The sequence below is a fragment of the Muscardinus avellanarius genome (genome assembly GCF_963383645.1).
Source record: "Muscardinus avellanarius genome assembly, chromosome: 11".
NCBI lineage: Eukaryota > Metazoa > Chordata > Mammalia > Rodentia > Gliridae > Muscardinus > Muscardinus avellanarius.
In genome coordinates this window covers 90613411-90637388 of record NC_137797.1, presented here as the reverse complement: position 1 = coordinate 90637388, position 23978 = coordinate 90613411, and the positions used below count along the sequence as shown (strand labels likewise).

Below are 23978 nucleotides of genomic sequence, written 5' to 3'. Positions count from 1 at the left end.
TTATTTTTATTCTTTGTGTGTTGAGGGGAAGTACTAAGGATTGAAACCAGGGGCATTCTAACTCCAAGCTATACCCCCAGCGCTATCTTATTTTTATTTTGAAACAGGGTCTCACTAGGTTGCTGAGGCTAGCCTCAAATCTGTGATCCTCTTGACTCAGTCTCCCAAGTACTGGGATTACGGATGTGCATTTGGTGCTGGGCATATATTTCTTTTAAATCTATTAATATTCTTTTTCTCTTGCTATTTTAATAACTGTAATAGGTAACAAGCCATCTAAGAAAGTCCAATTTTATGGGAAGCTACCCATCACTGCTTCAAAGTCTTCCAAATACTCTGAAAATTGAGAATGGATAACAGAACGATGATAAAGGAAACTGTCTCCACTGCACAGTAACCGTCCTAGCAGAGCCTGCCCCCTGATGATGTGGCAACAGAAGCCACAAAACAAAGCCTTTGTCTTTTCCTTTTCCACCCCAAGAATTCCATCTGAGGCAAACAAAAGAAATAAACAAGCAAGATGGGTTGTTTTGGGTCTAGATCAAACACTAATTCTATTTTGATTGCTTAGGTCCTTCTAACTCATGCAGTCCTGCTGTGTGTGTGTGTGTGTGTGTGTGTGTGTGTGTGTGTGTGTGTGTTACTTGGGATTAAACCCAGGATGACGGGTTTGCAGCCAGCCGTAGCTACTTAGTGAGGCCCTGTTTCAAAATAAAGAATAAAAAATTGGGCTGTGGATGTAGCTCAGAGGTAGAATGCCCCTGGCTTCAATCCCAACCCCCCCCCCAAAAAAAAACAAAGCCCATGAGGGAAAATGACCTTAAGTAGCACCCAGTTGTCAATGCATAGAATTATTAGAAATAATAAATTATTATTGTTGTAGACCACTAAATTCTATAGTATTTTGTTACACTGGAATAGATAATACAAAAACATCTTTTAGGAACTAAATAATATATAAAATGATAAAAACATGAGGAGGCCAATAAAGGACAGATATTATTATTTTAAAAAGGAAGAAAACAACCGCTATACTAAAATACCAGGAGACTCATTATCAATAAAGCCCAAGTAACAAAACAATTTCGAAATAACTTTTAAAAATATTTTTTTGGAGCCAGGTGTGGTGGTGTACTCCTTTAACGCCCGAACTTGGGAGGCTAAGACAGGAGGACTGCAGGCTCACAGCCAGCCTCAATAACACAGAAAGACTCTTAGCAACCTAGTGAGACCCTGTTTCAAAGCAAAAACTAAAAGGGGTTTGGGGTATAGCTCAGAGGTAGAATGCCCCTGAATTCAATCCCCAGTACCATCAAAAATTAAATAAAAAAGAGTATATATTCAGTTCATCAAAGAGATAAGAAAAGCAATTATCTACCAAAAAACAAAAAAGACAACGTATTTTAAAGTGGAAGATGTAATGAAGGATGGCTGGATATGAAAAAGAAGCGAGAAAAAGCTGAGAAATTGAAATTTTAATCATTTAAATAAAAGTCCAACTGAAGAAGATAAATTATTCCATCCATGTTCTAAGAAAAATAAAGGATTATAAGACAGTATCAAAAATGAATCCAGAAAATAGCATAGAGATATCTAGAAAGGCAGATTATAGAGGAAAGTTAAGAGATAAGATGAACTGAGAAGAACTCACATATCTTTTGTAGAAATCCAACAGAGAGAAAGCACAAAAATCAATCTCTGAAGAAAAATGCATGAAAATTTTTCAGAATTTAAGGAAGACATTTAGATTAAATGTATACCCTGTCAAGTGAGAGAAACAAAAATCAAACTTCCTCATAACCCCATCATAATTAAACATTAGTATATCAAGGACAGAGAAGAAAAATCTACATAATTACCAGAAAGTAAAGCAAAATTGTCAATAAAGATAACAAGCCTACTGACAGTGTCCATCACCCCACCCCACCCTGGTTGTACTAGGATTGAACCCAAGGGCATTCTACCTCCGAGATACACCCCTACCACCCCTACCCCTTTTTATTATTTTTTTTTATTTTGAGGCAGTGTCTTTTGAACTTGCTGACAGTCTTACTCAGTTTATCAGGCTGGCCTCCAACCTGTAATCCCCCTGTTTCAGCCTCCCAAGTACTGGAATTATAGGTATGTACCTCCACACCCAGCTTCTTAAGAGCAACAAGAAATTCCAGAAAATATATTATAGCTTTAAAATCCTAAAGGAAGGAGACCCTTCCATACACAAGTCCTCAAAGGCAAAACTTGGGGCTAAAGATGTCACCCAATGGCAGAGTGCTTGCCTAAGATGTGCTAAGGTTCAATCCCTGCGCCACACATATACACAAAAAAAGTAGAGCAAAATAAAAACATTTTATATATGTAAAAACTAATAATTATAACCTACAGACTTCTGCTGAATGTATTGGAAAAAAGTGAACCCCCAAAAAAGTGAGGTGCAAGAAATAAAAGCAAGCAGAGGAAGAGAAAAACTGTATTAAGGCATACAATTAATCAGTAAAACAATTTTTAGAAATTAAATCTCTCACTAAAAGATTATACATCATAATTTATAGGATACATTTATTCTGTGATTATCAAATATAAAACTTTACAAATGAAAAAGAAACAAAAACATGGTTCTAGACATCTGCTAAGAAAGGTGGGAGGGAGGTGCTCAGGGCCTAATTACAATGTTCGGAGCCGCTCATCTCCCAGGAGAGGAAGAAAGAAAGAAATCTTAATAACCTCAGGTTTTATAAGAATGAGCACATAGTTAAAATTATACGACTAAGAATTTCTGGGCAATTGTCAAAGAATAAAAACATGATCTAGAGCTTCTTAGTAAAGATAAAATGGTGGAGGTTGGGGAGCAATAGACTTTATCAATCAAACAGAAAGCAAGAAAGAAGAGATAGGGGAGAAAAGCTACACTAGAGGGAAAAAATGAGCCCAAATGCATCATTTACCAAGTGCAAAGTATGGAACTTGCGAAACAGGATAGACTGTCAAGTTAACCTCTTACAATCTAGCTCTCTGCCGTTCACCAGGCGCACAACTAACTCACAATGTCCAGGCAATGTGCTGTCAAGGGATGCTGGGAAGAAGAGGCGCCCCCTTCCTGTGCGGTGATAGTGATAATGGCAGGAAAATACAACTCAAGAAAATGATACCCATCTAGGGAGCAACCTGAGAAGGACCTGTGCCTTGTGCTCACCTGTCGGATGACTCTATTCTTGATCCCGAGCAGCCATCGCAGGGAAACAGAACCTGTAGGACGCACAAGACCTTCACCGCTGCATAGGCACCACATGGATAATGCATGCTGGCACATACCAAGAGCCCAGTGATACTGAATTCATTACCTCTGAGCAACAGGGACTACAGAGGACCCCTCTGCAGATAAAACATGGTTCCTCAGAGGGACAACGTTGTCCGAAGGAGTGGTTAAAGAGTGCATGGGTCAAACCCCCAAGGTCTCCATAGCAATTCACACCTCTCCAACATGGCCCTCAGATCCTCTATTTTCTTGCTGCCACTATGAGAATGTGATCAGAAAATTCAACTGAAAACCATCTAAGGTTGAGCGTTTTGGAGCAGAACCCAGGAGCTGTGCCTCCGGGGTCTGCTCCTGGGGAGAGTAAAAGGAGAGCTGCCAGACAGAAAGAAAGGATTCCAACACCACAGGCATTTTGAGACAGACCTGCAATATCCTCACACCCTCCCTCTGACCTTGTATCATTCTTTCTGGCTTTGAGTACAAAGGAATATCTAATAATAACTTCATTCTCCATAGGGGGAAAAAGTCGAAGTTGTCAGTTACTTCCAAAAAGAATTTTATATTGAATTCTAAAACTGAGAAAATAATCTGAATGCATTCAAGTATGCCAATAAACTCTGCCATACTGACAGGCAGCTCTCAGTGCATTTTGATGGGAGATGACTTCTCTAAAATTAAGATCAATAATTGCAACTTCATATTTCTCAGGCAAAGCCTTCTCTTTGCTATGATGTTGTCGCTCTAAAACAGTGGAGAAAGAAGCAAAGGAAATAAAGGAAATAAAAAAATCAAGATCTAGTCCACACTGTCCTCAGACACAACCTGAGAAGATATAAGATCCCCTTCATCAGTAACTGGAGAAAAAGACTTGCTCAAGGCAACATTCAGCGATGGTGGACCACTCAACCAATACCTCATGCTTAGAACCAGAGACTTTATAAGAGAAGCTTAGTAAATGTCTGTGCATATGTGAGAGGGACAGAGACAGAAATGAATTCATTAAAAAAAAGTTAGATAAATAACACACTAAGAGAAAAATTCCTATTGCACATTGGAACCCATTTCCTGTCATAATTTAGCTCTGATATTTAATTAGCTGTGGTCCATCAAAGTGGGTCATTTGCTTCAAATTCTGGCCTTCATTCATTTCCTCCAACAGGATTAGAGGTATAATGGAATACACGATAGTTGTTTCCAAATGTAGGTTTGTCGGGGGAAAAAACAGAGGTAAGAACAGAAAGGAAGCTGAGAGCCAGCAATCCCATTTGTTTGCACATTTATGATTCTTTTTATCAACAGAGTGGAGGGGAACAAGTTGAATTTTTTGCTGTTGTTGTTGTTGCTTTCTACCATACGATATATGATCTAAAAGTCTCTAAAGGACATATATTTAGTTAAGGGATATGTGAGCCCCATGAAGCCACCATCCAGAGCAGGCAGTGGAGGTAACTCCTCCTGCTCCCTCTAAGAGGACACAGTGTGGTGCAGGCCTGTAATTCCAGCATTTATGAGATTGAGACAGGAGGATCACAGGTCCACAGCCAGCCTCAGCCACTTAGCAAGGCTCTCAGAAACTTGGTGAGACCTGTTTTAAAAATTAAAATTAAAAAGGGCTGGAGGTGTGGCTCAGCGGTGGATTGCCCCTGGGGCAAACCCCAATACCAAAACAAAAGGAATAAGAGGATATGCCATCTTGATTCTTGTGACAATGGTTGCTTGAATTTCTTTATAGCTCTTCCAAATGCTAAAACACTCCCCAAAGAAAGTGTGTTTATTTTCATTGTTTTTGAACTTACAACTAGTATCACTGTGAATGTATTTATTGTCTAGTTTTTATTCAATCTAGAGTTTGCTAGATGTATCCAGAGCATCAGGCATAGAGGTGGTCCCTTGATTTTCATGGCTATACTGTATTCCCTTATATAAATATACCACCGTTTTCATCATCTTATTCAACTGAGGTCAGGTATTTGAATGGTTTCAATTTGGTGGATATTTGGAAACAAAGCTGGATATTCTTGAGCATGGGTCCTGATATACATGAAGAACAATTTCTTTCAGACAGATGCCCAAGAATGTTCAGACTAGGAGTGAAACTGGTGAATCGGGGAGTATTTGCTTCTTTAAATTTTCTAGTTACTGCCAAACGACTTTCCAGGACATTTAACGTCAGTTACCATCTCACCAGCTGTGTATGACACCTCCGATGTACGAATGCCTGGGGAAATGGTAAGTAGCTTTGTCACGTTCCAAATGAAAGAGTTAGCAAATCATGAAGAGGAGAAAGAGGATGTTTGTGCTCTGCTGTATTAGAAAGCAGATGGGCTTTAACTCTCACGTGGCCGAGCCTCCCGCTCATTGCTTAACCTCTCTTTTCTGTACAATGAGACTACCTACCTCAGGACTACTTGAAGGATTACATAAAATATATTTGTAGAGCCTAACATAGTGTCTGATGCAAAGTAAGGATGCAATGATCTCATATTCATTCATTCTCTCTCTCTCTCTCTCTCTCTCTCTCTCTCTCTCTCAAACGAGTTTAAGAATCAAGGATTCAAGCTGGGTGTGGTGGCGCATGCCTGTACTTGGATGCTGAGATCGGAAGATCACAGGTGTGAGGCCGACCTCAGCAACTTAGTAAGACCCTGTTTCAAAATAATAATAAAAGGGGTTGGGAGTATAGCCTAGAGGTAGAATGTGCCTGGGTTTAATCCCCAATATCAAATAATAAAAAGAAAGAAAGAAAGAAGACTCAAGGATCCAGTTTCTCCAAACAAGTTATAAGGGCAGAGAGCTACTCCTTGGAGATTTTTTTCTGATATTACATTTTTCTAAAGTTTTGTAATGGCCAAGCTGAGAAATATGTCATGAATAAAAACAACCAAAAGAACATAAAATTTCCTTTAGGATCGTTTGAACTCCAAGTCCACATATCAAATCAAATGCAACTAAGAGTATTGTGAAGCATTAGAAAACCAGAGAGTGACTAAAAACAACTATTTCCAAGCCAACCTAAAATGGGAAAAGTGAATATCCCACCAGATTTTAATTTTGCCATGTTTATTCACTCATCATGATCGAGAGGAATCAGGTTCTCACCTCATTTCAGAAGCAGATGAGCTGCTGCCGGGAAAGTTCTAAATATTCCCTTGGAGTCACTCATTCCCTTAAAGTTTACTGCAGAAACTGGCAGCTGACTCTTGATGATTAAAATGCATTTAAGAAAGACACTAACCTCCTTTCATTCTGAGTTATGGTGCCATTTTCCAGCTTTTTGACTGTGGTCGCTAGCACTTTATTGGCATCATTGGCAAAGTCTAAGTCCCGGACCTCAGACAGCGGGACAGACACGATGGCGAACGCTTCTTTATCTTCTTTTGTTTGGCAGGTTCCAATCTGCAATGTGTTTTTCCATTAAGGTTTGTTTTGTTTAAAAAAAAAAAAAAAAACTATGCAGTATTTACATAGAGAACCACACATTTCAATATGGTTTAAGACATACACGCAGAAATAGATAACCCAAACAATAACTCCCACATGCATCATTCACTGGGAAAGGCTGTAAAGAATCAATGACTTCCCCTGCCCTGTTGACAATGTGTCTCTTTTACATTTTCTCCATCCTTTAGTTTCGACATAGCCGAAAAGATGCACTTCTGGAGTCTTCTCCTCTTTCCAAATGCTGCTTCCATTCTTTTTGGAATCTGTACTGTGTCCTCCTGACCCACAGCCCTGCTACAGCCAACCCAGCTACCTAAGCAAGGGGGCGACACGTGTGCTTGAGGAGGTTAATTGCAGTAATTTCTAGTAGTGATGAAGAAGGGTTGTGTGGAATATGACAGTCACCCCCTAATCCTATGAACACAGCATTTGTCAGAATATTAAACCATTCTCAGCAACATTTACCTTCAACATAACAGGCCGCTCCTCATCAGTGTCTATGGGGATACTAGTACTGGTTACCCAAGTGTTGGTGCATAAATGCCTTAACCGAACATAGGAGTTTCTGAAAGCAAAACGATATAAAAATGGATTAGAAAAATTTAGCACACTTAACATATTGACATATTTAATGGTTTTATACATAATATGAACATAAACATATCTTGACCCAAGATCAAACATAAATTGACCCAAGATTCATGTGGCTTAAGAAAAAAAATTCTAAATTTAGATGATTTCAAAGTATGCAATATTATTACCTAGGCCAGTGGTTCCCTGAGTGTGGTCCCTGGACCACCAGCAGCAGCAACTTCACCATGGAATGTGTTAGAAATGCAAATTCTGAGACTTCATCTCAACCCACTGAATCAGAAACTGTGGGGTGCGGCCCAATAGTGAGTACTTGGACAGGCTCCCCGGGCCATTCTGATGCACAGGGGGTGGGAACACTGATAAGTAACCAGTGCAGTTGAAACTGGTCCCTGGAGCTGTTCTCTGTGCAGCTCTATCATCTCCATGTGAAAGTGTACTGTCAGCCCTCATTAGTTGTGGATTCCATACCTGTAAATTCTCTGAGTCACTAGAAGTTACTCATAACCCCCAAATCATAGAGTATTTGTAGTCATTTGAAGACACACACAGAGTGAAAAAACTCTGAGTTATGAGGCTATAATGCACCAATAAGAGCATATAAAAAAACTGAGTCATCTAAGAGGCAAATTTCCAAACTGAGGTCCAGCAAGAAGGTGACACCCGGTCTTCTTGTTTTAACCATTATTCTGTAAGAAAGTGTTCTTGTGGCAGTCTATTTACTGCCATGTTTTTATATTTCTGTGCTGTTTTGTTGTTTTTAAATGCCCTTATTTGTACATTTTCATTATGTACATGATAATGAGATTCAATGTGATACAAACATATATCACACAGTACATGGTGTGATTCCCTCTAGACCATACCCCACTCCCCATTCTCCACTCCCTGAACAAGTTAGTGAGACTGGTAGTTGTTATGGTTTGCATTTCGAATGTTTCCCTGACCTCATTACCTCATTCTGTAGACAAGGCAGCTAGGTAAAGACGGGGCTTGGTTGCTGAGGAAGTAGATCATTTGGGATGTGCTTTTGGAGACTATATGCATGCCCCCAGACAAAGCATGCATGTGCTTGTGTTCGTCCTCTCTCTCTCTCCAGCCTCTGTAGTGTGAGAACAAAGCCCTTGCATGCTCTATCTCTTTGCTCTCTGTCCTGAGCTCTGCAGACTTCATTCGGCCTAACATGGACTAAAACCCTGAAATCTCCGGAACTGTGAGCAAAAAAGCCTTTCTTCCTCTAAGTTGTCATCAGGTGTTTTGGAGATGAAAACCCTGAAATCTTCAGGACTGTGAGCAAAAAAGTCTTTCTTCCTCTAAGTTGTTGTCAGGTTTTTTGGGGTCATAGCAGTGAGAATACTAACTAACACAGTTTCATAAATAAAAAGAGTATTATATTTGATGTTTAAAATTAACCTGTTTAAAGCACTTTTCTGGTGTTCTAAGCAAAGAAGACTGTGATATGATTTAATAAGAAAATTCTTGTGCTAGATAAGCTTCATTAAGGTATGAGTTACAGTTCTGTTTACCACAAGTTCAATGCCAATGAATCAGCAATACACAGTAAATAAAATGCCGTTGAACAGAAACATATAAAACAAGGTGGTGTATTGATTGAGAAAAAAATTGTTACCAGAAGCAAGCAGGAATCTACCTCTATGTTTCCCTTAGGACCAATGGTTCATATTTGCTAATTCTGTGAATCATGAATAACAGAAGTTGACTACATATGAACTGTAAGAAATTGCCTGAAAAAAAGACATCTAGAACTTCTTTCAACTCAAATATTACCACTTTCATTGCATTTTTATTACCATTATTTCTTTAACAAATATATATATATATATATATATATATATCCTATTAAAAAAAAAGAACCCATTAAGTTTTCTGCCATAGAGTTCAGTATAAAAGCAAGACATAAATATGCCATGCAATATAAGGTATAAACATTAGGGCCAATAACAGAAAAATCAAATAAAACATCAGTGGCCTTAGGGAAAAAATAATTCATTCAACAGTATTGTTCTGCTTATTCATAAAAATAGTAAATTGAAAGTGAATTCCAAAACCTTTAAATGGCAAGCATCCAATTCCTGATTATGTTGACATAACATCAGGAATTCTGAAATGCCCATTTCACCACTTTCATCTTCTGCACTGAATTATACAGGATATGCCATCTGCACTCAGTTGTCTTTCCCTTGCATGTTAAGCATCTGGAAAGTGGGGCCACACCTCTTAGCTCTGTGCTGATTCCCCATATTTTATGCTATGCTTCTCCACTACTGGCTGAGTAGCCCTTAACTCCTGAGACCACAAGTGCTTTGGATTTTTTTAATATATGCATCAATAGAGATCTTGGCGATGAGACTCAAGTCTAAACATGAAATTCACTGCTGTTTCATACACATTTTAGATGTAGAGCCTGAAGGTAACTTTATATAGTATTTTCCTGCACCTTCATTTTGACTACAACCCATCACATGAGGTCACGTGTGGAATTTTGCGCTTGTGACATCACATTTGCACTCAAAAGGTTTCAGTTCTGGAACATTTCAGATTCTCAATTCTAAGGTTAGGGATGCTCGGCCTGTCTGTGCTTACTGAGTTTATGTGTGTTGCTGGGTTCTAAACCAAAGCGATTCCATTCCAGCACATTAACTTACACTTTTCAAGGATTTTAGTACTGACTGACTTGATATAATCTGAAGGTGTAGGATAGGAAGGCATCGTAAAGCAGTGATTTGGGGAACACACTTCATGTCCCAATCTCTGAGATCAAATTCCATTTCATGAGCATGACACAGGGTCAATGAGTTCATCACTCAAAGTCACTGGTTCCCAAACTCTGCTTCACGTCACCTGGGACGCTTTGACAACCCTATGGCCCAGGCTGTAGCAAACACCAATTGGACCAGGACGTCTGTGGATGGAAGCCAGGTGTTGGTTCTTTTTGACAATCCCCAAGTGTCCCAAATGCAGCAAAGGTTGAAAGCCACTGTTCCGGCCGTTGATACTTAATTAAAGTCTAATCTGCAGATCCGCTGCACTGGCATGATCAGAAGGTACGCACAGAATGCAGATTCTCAGGCACCGCCTTATACCAAATGAATCACAAGCTACATGTTCACCAGATCCCCAAAGCTGACTCAGTATAAAATAAAATTCAAGGCTTTTTTGGGTTAAAAAGTTTAAAACTGGAGAAACACTGGACTGCACATCAGAATCACATGGGTAATGTTCGTTTTTTTAAAAAAGGTGAAGGCTAGAGCTGGGCAAGGTGGTGCACACTTATAATCTCAGTTCTTGGGAAGCTGAAACAGGAAAATCACAGGATGGAAGCAACTTAGACTCTCAGTAACCTAGTTAAACCCTGTTTAAAAAAAAAAAAAACAGGGCTGAGAATGTAGCTCGGAGGTAGATTGTCTCTAGGTTCATTCCCCAGTTAGAGAGAGAACGAGAGAGAGAGAGAGAGAGAGAGAGAGAGAGAGAGAGAGAGAGAGAATATGAATGAATGTAGGATACTCTCTTACATTAAGTTCTGGTTGCCTCATTACCAATCGCCCTCCTCCACTCACTTGGGTCCAACTACACTCACCTCAGTGGTCCTACAAAAACACCTAGAGAATTTCAAGATTCTTCCATGCCCCGCTCCTGATGCCTGAAACGCTGCTTCGAGATGAAGAGGACTTCATCCCTGGATTTGCACACCGTTCCTGCACCCTCTGACCTCACAGAACTCTCCACACCTGCGGTTTTTCTTCAAGGCAGTCTCAGTGCCTGACCTTATGTTTATTGGTCTGCTTACTACTCACCTCCCTCTCTGAATGTAAGTCTAGACTGCCCACTGCTGTCTCCCCAGTGCCAAGGGCAGCGCCTGGAATATAACTGGTGTTCAATAAAGGTGTGCCGACTAACGCACTAAATCAGTGAACAAGTGATGCAATAACAATAAGGGGAAAAAGAATTACTAGAAATGCTCTCAGATGATCATTTTAGTAACCAAAAGCCATACAAGTAATAGGAACAATGGGTTCTTTTGAATTTTTTAGAACTTTGTTGGTCCTGCACATTTTAATTATTGAAAAGAATAAAACAAACTATGTTAATCTACTCATGCGAGGCACCAGGTTTTACACATTTTATTCACTTGCACTCCCTTGATATCACACAAATTATGTTAACATTATGATTATGATTTTCATTCCCTACCTATGGATAAAATTATTCAAAGAAATATATTTTAACCATATATATATTTTTTTTTAATTTACCTTGGAACCAGGCAGTCAGCTCTCTGAAGAGTGGTGGCATCCAGTTCAAACAGGGAAGCAATGTCATTTCCATGTGGGACAGAGACCAGAGTGTACATGATCTTCTCCCCTGCCTGGCGTTTTTTCTTTGAAGTTGGAAGTTCCCCATCTCTCTGTAGAGAGGGCACAAAGTTATTAGCTGTTTTCCTACACGACTCTCCACTTAATCAGGGGGTAATGTTTCAATTTGCATGTTATTTCTTCAATGGATTATACAGGTGTCTATTTCACAGGACTCAAAAAAAGAAGAGCATGTCTGACGGCTTTTGAGGAAAGTATTGTCAACACTGATTAAGTCACACACTCCTGGGGCGGGGGTTGATCTCGGCACATCACTGAGGCACTAAGAATCACAAGAGTATGGCCTCTTCCCTTGTTCCCTTAACTCTATTGACAAAGTAGTAATCTTCACTACTCCACATTTAAACCAGAGAAGAAAATGTGTTGAATCGCCTAGATTTCATAAGTTAAAGAAACACAAATGGGCAGCATATGAAAAGGTGTTCAACACTACTAATCATCAAGAAAATACAAATCAAAACCACAATGAAGGATCACCTCATAGGGAGGTGATCTAAGGGAAGGGGATGAGAAGGAGTGAGGTTTGCTGGAAAAAAAAAATTATCCTCAGCTACACGTACATATGTGAAAATGCCACTGTCACCCCAGGACTCTACGTGGGGAAGGGGGGAGGTGGGGAGCACCAAGTGCTATGAGCATGTATGTCACTGTCAACATGATTTATAGTATGATGTGAGACTAGAATGAACAAATAAAAGCATTTAAAAACGGGTATCTTCAAAAACTCAAGAGACAACAAACTCTGGTAAGGATGTAGAGAAAAGGGAACAATTATATACTACTGTGGGAATGTAGATTGGTGCAGCCATCAGGGAAAAAAACATGGGGCTCTTTAAAAAGTGAAAACTAGAGCCGGGCGTGGTGGCGCATTCTTGTAATCCCCGCGCTTGGGAGGCAGAGACAGGAGGATCACGCAGGTTCGAAGCCAGCCGTGCTGGCTTAAGAGACCCTGTTTCCAAATAAAAATATAAAATAGGTCTGGGAGTGTAGCCCGGAGGTAGAAGGGCTTCCAGGAACCCCAGTACCACCAAAAAAAAAAAAAGAAAGAAAGAAAGAAAAATAGAACTGCCACGTGGCCCAGTAATCCCTCCTCTGGGCACAGACCCAAAGAAGATAAGATCTTTAGTTAATAAAGACATGTTCATGATAGCACTATTCACAATGACCACCACATGGGAACAATCTAAGTATCCATGGGTAGATACATATATAGAGAAAACTGTCTCACACACACACACACACACACACACACACACACACACACACAGTTCCCAATATATGGTGGTGGTATGTACAATTTTTTTAGTACGGGGATTGAAACCAGAAGTGTTCTACACCCTATGTTTGTAGAATACCCTCATAGAGAGTGTTCTATGCCCCACTACCTATACCTCCAGCCTTATTTCTGTATGTATGTATATTTATTTATTTATTTATTTATTTAGCAGGATCTCATGGAGTTACTGCATGCCAGCCTCAAAACTGCGACCCTCCTGTCTCAGCCTTGCAAGTATCAGAATCACAGGCATAAGCCACCACCACATCCAGCTGACTTACGATTTTTCGATTTTATGATGGGGTATGAGCAATCTTTCTTATAACCAAAAAGATCACCGTGTGAGACAACGGATGTCTTGATTTATTTAAACGTGATGATAATTTGACTACGGATATGTATGTCATAACATCATGGAACTAGAGAACCTATGCTGAGATCAGTCGGTCTCAGAGAGCAAGTCAAGGGTTGTATGAGTTCTCTCCTGTGTGGAAGCTAGAGAGAAATGGGAAACAACAGGGACTTTAAACAATGTGAAGAGACCTGCAGAACAACAGAAGGGGCCGGGGAGGGGCTGGGGAGGGGAAGGGAGGATGGAAGAGGGAGGCAGTTCAAATAGCACTCGGTGATACAGGAAGGTATTGCTACACCTCACTAACACCGTGGAAGGGGAAATCGCCAAGGGCTGTGCACGTGTCTGTCACGCTGAACCTCACTTTGAGGTATAACCGCAAAGCGCTAAGAAAATTTTTTTAATTACGTAGTATGTTTTAAATATATGCAATTTTCAAAAAGAAAGAAGAGGGGGGGAGGGAGAGAGTAAGAGAGAGGGAGGAGGGAAGGTAAATTCTGTTGTGTCATCCATTTATACCATGCTCTCCACAAGAAAACCTAGACGTTAATGCTATGATACGATGGCAAAAAAGCAGTATTTCCTGGAGGCTCTAAACTCTGCCTGGTGCCATAGAAACTACACTGCTATGTGATTGTCAACAGTGGGGCAAAGAGGCCGAGCAGGGTCTACACAAACCTCCTCTACAAGGCTGAGTACAATAGTGTGTGCAGCTAAGATTCCATCTCACCGTTAGCCCTTGGAGTGACATCTGATGTGGGAGAGGATGATTATGATGAAGAAGAAGGCAGAGAGACAGGAGGAGAAGGAGAAGGTTTAAGAAGAGGAAGTGAAAATTCTAAATGAAAATTTGTTTTTAATTATATCCTCAGTAACATGAAAACTGGGGGGGAAACAGATCAGGATGAATACAGTTACAAGGAAATACTATAAAAGAGCTCCTTTTCCGATTTTGTAATGCTAATATTGTCTAAAGAAAGAAGCGGCAATACAACAGGTGGTGTTAATACGCATGAGAAAAGATTGCCTCAGAAAGTAAGGGCACAGAACCAAGAGATGGAGTAGGCAGTTGCAGAAATAGCTCAAAGGGTTCTTGTGAATATGTGGGCAATGGGATCTAGGCATGTCTTAGTCTGTTTTCTGTTGCTATAACTAAATACCACAGACTGGGTAATTAATAAGAATAGAGGTTTGTTTAGCTAATGGTTCTGGAGGCTGGAGATCCATGTACATGGCAGGCAACCGGTGAGGGCCTTCTCGTTGCATCTTAACATGGCGCAGGTCATCACGCCAGGAAAGAGAGAAACTACTCAGAGAGCTCACCTTCAAGAGAAGCCACTCCTGCAGTGACCCTTTAACCCATGGACGGGGACAGGGCCTTCTTGCCCCAGTCACCTCCCAGAGGTCCCACCTCTAGACACTGCTGCATCGGGGACCACGTTTCCAACACATGAAATTTAGGGGACACGTTCACACCACAGCAGGACCCAAGTGTTTTAGGTGGAATATTGGAAAGGCATTATTAAAACATGACAGTAGCTCAGGAAACTAAAATCCTATCAATTACATTGAACGCTATTTAAAGAAAGGCTTTATTAATAGATCAATGTGTAGCCTAAGAAAACGGAGAGTTCATGAACCCCCGAGTCTCTCTCATCGCTGATTAGTGTAGATGTAATGGAGGAGTTTGCCGGTCTTCTTGGAAGATCGCACAACCCTAGAAAGAATCCATCATCTAATTTTCTGACTGGGCCTCTTGATCGTCAATCTTACAATACTTTGGCTTTGGGTGTTGATATCTCTCCAACAGCAATGTACTGTCACCTAAATGTTTTGATCTACTTAGCAATTGAAAGGCGGCTTTGTGGTTTATATATCAGTCATTTGTGAGTTCATTTATCTGGAATCGATCCTCTTCCATTCATTCCCTTTCTGGAATGATAAGGAAATAAATTGATCGGATCCAGGTTCCTAGCGATAGCCCTCCCACCTGGCTCCTGGGTAACGTCTTCCTGGGGAGGGGGAGGTGACCAGATTAGTCAGGAACTTCTTTACTTTGACACTCTTGAACTCCAACAATAAAATTCCTTTAGAAACACATGGGGAAAAAACTCACTAATTGGGGTTAATTAAAACAGGCTACTCTGAATTACTCAAACTATTTAAGACCTGTGGTTTTATTTTCACTACACAGAATAAGTGGAATGTACTATTTTTCCCTTAAATAGTTCACATAGGTCCTTGGAAAGAATAGCTTTAATAGAAAAGTTCCACTTACAAATAGCATAACAACTGTTTGTGTGTAAATAAGAGCTTCTAGCATGCTTAGTTGTTTTATAAAACAGTGCTGTTGTCTTAGGCATTCTGCTTTTATTCTTTTCTGCTTTGTGAATTTACTTAACAAACTCTCCTTCATAAACAGTTTGACAATAAACTTCAAGCCAGCCCCTAGGAATTTTAAAGTAATAAAATCAGAACAGTGAGTTTAATGTATATAATTCTTAATATATAAACCTCATTTCATATTGAATAAAATCAAAATTAAATCTTTATAACATGAAAACAATTTTGTTCAAAAATTTGGATTTCTGTGTGTGTGTGTGTGTGTGCGCGCGTGTGCATGTGCATGTGTGTGTGGTACTGGGGATGGAACCCAGGGGCCTTCTACCTCCAGGCTACACCCTCAGACCTATTTTATATTTTATTTGGAATCAGGGTCTCCCTAAGTTGCTGAGAGCCTCACTAAGCTGAGGCTGGCTTCCAACCTGCGCCTGCACAATCCTCCTGTTTCGGCCTCCCAAGTACTGGAATTACAAGCGTGCGCCATCACACCCAGCTATCACTTATTTAAATTTTGTTTTGTTTTGTGGTACTAGGAATTGATTCTAGCAGCATTCTACCTCCAAGCTACACCCCAGTGTTTGTTTTCTTTTTAACTATTTTGCTGTGGCTGGACTCAAACCTACAATCCTCCTGTTTCAGCCTCCTAAGTACTAGAATTAAAGGCATGTATCACTATATTGGGCTGCTTTGGTTTTTAAATACAAAAAAAAGAAACACCAGTTCTCGGGGTAGAATCGTGGAGGTGCAGTAGTCTCCCTTTTGCATCATGAAAACATATTAAGCTCCAACAGGGTTTAAAGGGGTGTGAGGCTTACTGCCACCCGCCCTTCAGAAACCGCCCCCTTTGAGGTGATGCAGGGTCTCCGCTTACAAGCCTTGTCAGCTGAGCTCTCCGGTTACATAAGGAGACCCAGGTCTCCATAAAAGCCAGCAGGTTCCGCTTCCCTGGGGCCTGGGGGTGGCTGCACAGCGCTGAGCCCCTAGAACACCTTCCCTGTTGACTCATTTGTGAGTCATCAAATTTTTAGCAGAAACATCACGTTGCAGTTCTGGTGTTGGGAGCCAGAGACGTTCTGTAAGGAGCGTCTGCTTTCTGAGCTGTGTGCGGCCGGCCGCGGAGGCATAATGATGTGTAGGCTTCTGTGTTGGGGCTCACATCCGCCCTGGCTCTCCCTGCCTTGATGTAAGCACACACAACACTGCCTCTTAAAGCTGCAGGCAGGGTTTCTCCTGCCAAGCTCCCTCCACGCCTGGCTAACTCCCAAACTGCGCCCTAACAGAACCCTTTTTTCTTTCCTTCTTTAGCTCAGCACTTCACCATTTGATGCACATTTATAAAGTAAAACCCAAGGGAATTTGGAGATCTTCTTTCAGGATTCAGGATTCAAAGAAATTTGAGGGTCTTTTGGGAATCTGATACCTCCCCATCTCTAAATTCTACGGAATAAAATTTGCGAATGATACAGGCGTCTTTCTCTTATTGGGCTCTTGGTCTAATGGATTTCTCTGGATGAAGTTCAAGGCCTAATGAAGAGTACAGAAATAGGACGATTTATTTGTAAGCCAAGGACAGAATCTCTCCGGAACAAGCCGGGCGTGGTGGCGCACGCTTGTAATCCCCGCGCTTGGGAGGCTGAGACAGGAGGATCGCACGGGTTCGAAGCCAGCCTCAGCTACTGAGTGAGGCTTTTGGGAACTTAGTGAGACCCTGTTTCCAAATAAGATATAAAAAAGGTCTGGGAGTATAGCCTGGGGTAGAAAGCCTCTGGATTCCACCCCCAGTACCACCAAAAAAAAAAAAAAGAGTATCTCCAGAATAGGAGAGGGACCCGAAAAGGAGTAGCCAATGAAGTGCTGCGGATGAGATTTATCACCTCTGGCCCCCCATCTGCTCTTTTGTTATTGGTCAGAATTGGGCCTTGGGAAGGCCAGTGTCTTTTGCCCAGTTTCAATCTATAACCCCCCCCCCCAATCCTTTTCCCTTTGATCACACTGTCCTCAGAGTGGGGCCCACAGAGGTGGTGGGAGTTTTGTTTTTGTTTCGATTTCCGTATTTCTTTCCTAGTTTTTGTTACCCTTACATCTTTGTGTGTGTGTGTGTGTGTGTGTGTGTGTGTGAGAGACAGACAGACAGACAGACAGATAGACAGAGAGAGACTGGGGATTGAACCACTGAACCCAGGAGCATTCTACCTCTGAGCTAGAGTTACACCTCCAGCCCTTTTTATTTATTTATGTCTTGTCGTTGGGTTATTTTGAAACAGGGTCTCCCTAGGTTATCAAGAGTCTTGCTACAGTGCTGAGGCTGTCCTCAAACTTGTGATCCTCCTGTCTCAGCCTCCCAAATACAGGCACCTGACACCACACCTGGCTGTTACCCTTATATCTCATTAACCTACCCCGCTTTTTTCCCTTATGTAGATGGTTTCTTTAACCCTTCCTGTTTCTTTAACCCTTCCTGTTCCTGAGTCCTCTGTCATGCCTCACCTGCATGTTTTCAGCAAAGTCTCTTGGTCCCTAGAACTTTTCTGTTTATATATATAAATACATATAGGTCAGTAGTTCTCAAAGGGGTAGATTTTGCCACTCATGGGGCATTTAACAATTTCTGAGATATTTTTAGTCACCACAACTTGGTGTCAGGAAGAGGCTGGGTCGGGGACTGCTGCTGGTATCTAGTGAGTAGAGGTCATGGGTGAAGGACATCCCAGTAAAGAATCCACCGCCCCCACACACATGCACATAACAAAGCATTATCTGACCCAGTATGTCAATACTGCTCAGGCTGAGAAACCCCAGCATAAGCAATTTACACTGCCTCAGAAAACCATCAGATCACCTCCCACACGACTGCAGCAATGTTAATGTGGTGAGTGTTACGGTTTGCACTCCAAAAAACTCCCCTTCGCAGAGTCACTGGAAAAGATACACCCTTTCAAGAAGAAATAATGACCATCAGGTTCCCAGCCTGGCTTGACGTGCTTCCAGTGTTTACTGGGTCCCGATGGATGGTGCTCACTTGTAAGACTGGAAATAATAGACTCCTTTGTAAAAAAAATAAATACAGCAATTTGGGACTTAATGGGAGCGCTGACAGACACTGCCTCATTCTGCAGCACCATGCATTAACCTCTGAAACTTCAAAAATGGAGGGCAACGCTTTGATAAAGGTTTCTAAATTGCAGAAAAATATCAACTGAGCATTAAATAGGCAACATAGGGAAAACTAGGAAAAGAAAAAAATTAGCATAGTCACGGTGAACTCAGCATCCCTGGCCCCAGGTCTGAGGTGAAATACCATTTTCTTTTGGAAAAGAGATTTCTTATTTCACAGGCTGGAGAGAAACCCTAATGCCTCCTTTGTTTTCTTCTGTAGACAGAAACATAATTATCGCTCTGTGGTAAATGGTCTATAAAACGAGAAGCCATATTGTTAGTGCCGTCTTTCCATAGTCTCAGCTCTGTCTACTCTCAAGCTCAAGCTTCTGGAGAGGAAAAGATATTAAATCAAAAGTCTCCAGTTGGAAGTCTCTGCGATGACAGGTGAGAGCCGGTCATAAATGTCTACGGCCAACACGGCCCCGCCTGTCTTGTGTGCAATTAAAGCAAGACTACTGACAACACGTGAGCAAAGGCCCTTCCTTCCTCCAGAGGTGCGTGCGGGGATGGTGTTTTATTATTTTATTTTATTTTATTTTTGGTGGCACTGGGGTTCCTAGATGCCCTCTACCTCCGGGCTACACTCCCAGACCTATTTTACACTTTTTAAAATTTGGAAACAGGGTCTCTTAAGCCAGTCGGAGGCTGGCTCTGAACCAGCGCGATCCTCCTGTCTCCGCCTCCCAAGCTCGGGGATTACAAGCGTGCGCCACCACGCCCGGCAGCGATGGTGTTTTAAATGAAAAGGAAAAAAGCTACAAACTAAAAGCTTGGTTGGCACAAAAAGTGAACCCCCTCGTGCATTCACTACTTATTTGTAGTTTCTATGCTGCTCCGTATGCTTTCAAACGCCATGTTCTACCTTTCTCTGCCCAAAACCAACAATAATATCACCAAGCCAGGAATGTGGCACATACCTATAAACCCAGTGCTTGGGAGGCGACAGGAGAATCTCGGGCCAGCCTCAGCAAGTTAGTAAGATTCTCCGCAACTTAGGGAGACCCTGTTTCAAAACAAAAAATAAAAGGGGGAATGGAGATGGAGCTCAGAGGTGGAATGTCCCTGGATTCCATTCCAAGTACCACAAAAAATAAAAAATAAAAAATAGTATCACCAACAGAATGTAGCAGAAGAGAGGAACACAGAGATGTAGCTTGGTTGTACAACGTAGGGCTTTGAGAGGATGTCCTCTTAAACAGAAGCAGCGTACATGCTTAGCCTACTGACATTTTTTTTTTTTTTTTTTTTTTTTGGTGGTGCTGGTGGTGGAACCCAGAGCCCAGAGGCTTTCTACCTCCGGGCCATACTCCCAGACCTTTTTTATATTTTATTTGGAAACAGAGTCTCACTAAGTTGCTGAGAGCCTCACTAAGTAGCTGAGGCTGGCTTCGAACCTGCACGATCCTCCTGTCTCAGCCTCCCAAGCGCGGGGTTTACAAGCGTGTGCCACCACGCCCGGCTAGCCTACTGACATTTTAACTCAGATTCCAAGTGTCTGCTCTCACTCCATCCTCACAGCCACCAGGTAAGGTATGTAAGGCATACCTTCATCCCATTAGACAGGTGAGAAAACTGAGTCTCAAGAAGGTTCTCTTGACTTTTCCAAAGGCGTACACATTAATTGTGATGCTGGAAGTAGGGGTCTCTTGGCCCTAACCCCTGCTGTATAATATCCTATAATACTTTATAATATTCTGTACACACAAAATATCATAAAAATAAACTCTGAGAAAGAGAAAAGCAGTCCCTTGACACCGAGCAGGTGTGCTTTCAGTTGTGCCCATGGCCCTCCGGCTGGCATGAACAATGACGCAGACCGTAGCCTCAGACAAGGGCACCTGACCAGGATGGGGCAAGACAAAGGCGAGGCTTCTCTCTAACCATGACTGGAAAAAGAAGATGGATGTTGTCCAAGTCACGTGAATGACTAAATATCCCTCTCCTCTAGCTAACATAAATGCCTACAGCTTCTTTGGTTGTCCCTGCCTTGAGGGAGAATGTATTTAGATGCCAATCAGAGAATTACCTAACAGCATCCCTATCCATGGCCAAGTTCTGCTTCCTTAAATTTCCCCCAATTCACCTCGCACAAGCCCAAATCCTATGCTGAGTTCTCACCAGCACACTCCCACGGAGAGGCTCACCGTCCCCCCGGCGTGCGTCTTATGCAGTGATCAGCTTAACTGTACAACTACAGGTGTGTTCCTGGTGGTCTTTGGCTGCGCTGACAGGGTTATTGTAAAAACTAAAAAAGCCAGGACTCACGTTCCATTTTTTAACCCTGGTTACTGATATTATTCTCCTAAATCATAGGAAAATTTGAATTCAATAACCCTGAGGCATCCACTGGAAACTCACAGAAAGAAAAGACCACTCAGGGTTGTAAAACTGAAACATAAATGGATCTAATTGATCAAATAAGCTGACTACCTTTGCCTTTAGGATAGTTTGACACAAATTAAGCTTCAGTTGTGCCCATGACCTGATACTTCCGCTTCATGTCTATCATAATTCTGACAGTCAAATGGAAAAAGGAATCCAGTAAGACTGAGCCAGTGCCCGAAGTCTGATTGGAGTCACTGGCATACAACTGTAATCCCAGTACTTGTGAGGCTGAGACAGGAGGATTATAGGTTGGAGACCAGCCTCAGCAACTTAGCAAAACTCAGAGCAACCTAGTGCAACTGTTTAAAAACAAAAAAAATAAAAGGGGCTGGGGTACAGAATGGATATAGAATGCCCTGGGTTCAATCTCTAGGAACAAAAAAGAAAGGAATGAAAAGGAAAGAAAAAAGAAACCCATCAACCAGTATGCCTATGCAAACACAGTAGTCATTTTAATTAAACCTTCAACTCTTTTAGTAGAAGGATAGAATTTCATGGGTTCTTTGTTACTGTGCTTTGATTTTTAATTTTAATTAATTTATTTATTTTTTGCGGGTCTGGGGACAGAACCCAGGGGCATTTGACCTCTGAGCTACACCCCCTGCCCTATTTTTTTTATTCTTTATTTTGAAACCGGGTCTCACCGAGTTGCGGAGGGCCTCACTAAGTAGCTGAGGCTGTCCGCACACCGCGATCCTCTGGTCTCAGCCTCCCGAATGCTGGGATTACAAGCGTGCGCCGCCACCAGGCCCAGCTTTAATTTTTATTTTTGATGGACACAATAATCATGCATTGTTGAAGGGGCAATGTTTCCGTTCACACACACCTTGTGTTGTGATTAAATCAGGGTATATCGCAGAGGCATGACCTTGACCACTTATCATTTCTTTGTGATGAGAACACTAAAAACATTTCTTCTAGCTATTGTGAAATGTACAGTGCATATTGTTAATAATATTCCCACTACTGTACAACAGCGCGCCAGAACTTCTTGTTTCTCCCTAAGGTAACTTTATCCCCTTCCCCTTCCCTCTTCTCTTCTCACCTTCTGGTAGCCACCATTCGTATGTATGTATGTATGTAAGCATGTATGAGTGTATGTATATTTACATATATACTTTTATTGGTACATGATAGCCTCACATCATAGTGTTGTTTGTAATGATAATAAATTCTTGGTGAATCGTCCCCCAGCTCTCCCCTTTCTCATACATGATACTGAGATTGGCACAAGCATATATATATATATATATATATATATATATATGCATATATATATATGCATATATATATATGCATAGTTTCCATGGAAACGCTTCCTTCATTAATTCTCCGCTTTCCCCACCTCGCCCTCCCCTGGACCACCTCCCTCACACCATCGGGGTTTCTCCTCCATCAGCTCAAGTCCCTCTTATATCCCAGTTATCTTCTAGCTTCTTCATAGGAGAGAACACATCTGACCCTTCACTTTCTGTGACTGGCTAATCCCCCTGAACATAATGTCCTCCAAGTCCACCCAATTTCTTGCAAATTATACTATTATGTTCTTTGTTATGGCTGAGTACAACTCCGTTATGTGCACATACCATAATTTTTAAGCCATTCATCTGTTTCTGGAGACCTAGTTTGGGTCCATATTTCGGCTACCGTGAATTGTGCTGCTATGAACACGGATATGCATAGTACTATAATATTGTAGCCATCATTCTGTTCTCAACTTCTATGAGATTTATTTTTTAGATGCTACCTTTGAGCCAGACCATGTGGTGTTCCTTGACCATGTGGTCAAGGAACTCAACTTGATAGCCAAAGAAAAAATAATCCAGTTAAAGAATGGGCTAGACACTTCTCACAATAGGACATACAAGTGGCCTTAAAATAATCTGTTTGGCATTTTAATTTTAATTTACCTTTTTTGTTTTTTGTTTTATTTTCTGGCAAATTATAACCATAATTATGGGCACACAGTGATGTTCTAATATATGTATACAGTACGGAAGAACTCAATCAAGCTAACGAAATATCTATCACTTTAAACACTCAGCATTTATCCCTCCTGTTTAACTGCTACATTGAGCCCAAAAGGTAGAAATTTGAATGATGTGGTAATAATACCTAAAAATTTTTAAAGAAATTGCTTAATTCTCAAGACAATTGACTTGTCTAAAGCACATCAAAATACCTAGTCAAATTGCCTTTTTAAAATATACAGCCCACAATCCAGGAATTTTATCTGTATAACATCAACCTTCCCTGAGTTTCTGAATCTTTGAAAAAAAAATGGTTATGTTGCCATGAAATCATCCTTCTCTCAAGTGATGGCAGAATGAGCACAGTGAACAATAAATATTTTAATGAAAATTGGTTTTAAAATAAGGTTGAAATATTTTATCAGCAGCACGCTGTAGAATATCAGAAAATTAGTCATCTAGTTGCTGGATGCTTCCATTTCTTTTTCCAAATACAAACCACATTAATTATTTATTATTATTATTATTATTATTATTGGTGGTGGTACTGGGGATGGAACCCTTCTACCTCCGGGATACACTTCCAAACCTATTTTATATTTTATTTCAAAACAGGGTCTCTCAAGGCAGCGCGGCTGGCTTCAAACCTGTGCAATTCTCATGTCTCCGCCTCTCAAGCGCGGGGATTACAAGCGTGCTCCACCACACGCAGCAACCCACATTATTTTAAATCCCAAAGGAGTATCCTGGTGTCCTATTGTAACAGCATGCCACAATTCCACTTCTCCTTAATTTCTGTGCATTTCTGGAACTG

General features: G+C 41.1%; 1 protein-coding gene across 4 annotated transcripts in view; it reads right to left on the bottom strand.

The window, feature by feature from the left end:
* Positions 1-23978, bottom strand: part of ITPR2 (inositol 1,4,5-trisphosphate receptor type 2) — a gene marked incomplete at both ends in the record, with an annotated part of 551977 nt that overhangs the window by 388849 nt on the left and 139150 nt on the right. For all 4 annotated transcript variants that reach the window (XM_080705463.1, XM_080705466.1, XM_080705464.1 and 1 more), the window contains 3 exons: positions 6489-6649; positions 7160-7259; positions 11560-11711. In XM_080705463.1, the coding sequence (XP_080561589.1) occupies positions 6489-6649; positions 7160-7259; positions 11560-11711 (413 nt within the window). The remainder of the gene's footprint in view (positions 1-6488; positions 6650-7159; positions 7260-11559; positions 11712-23978) is intronic.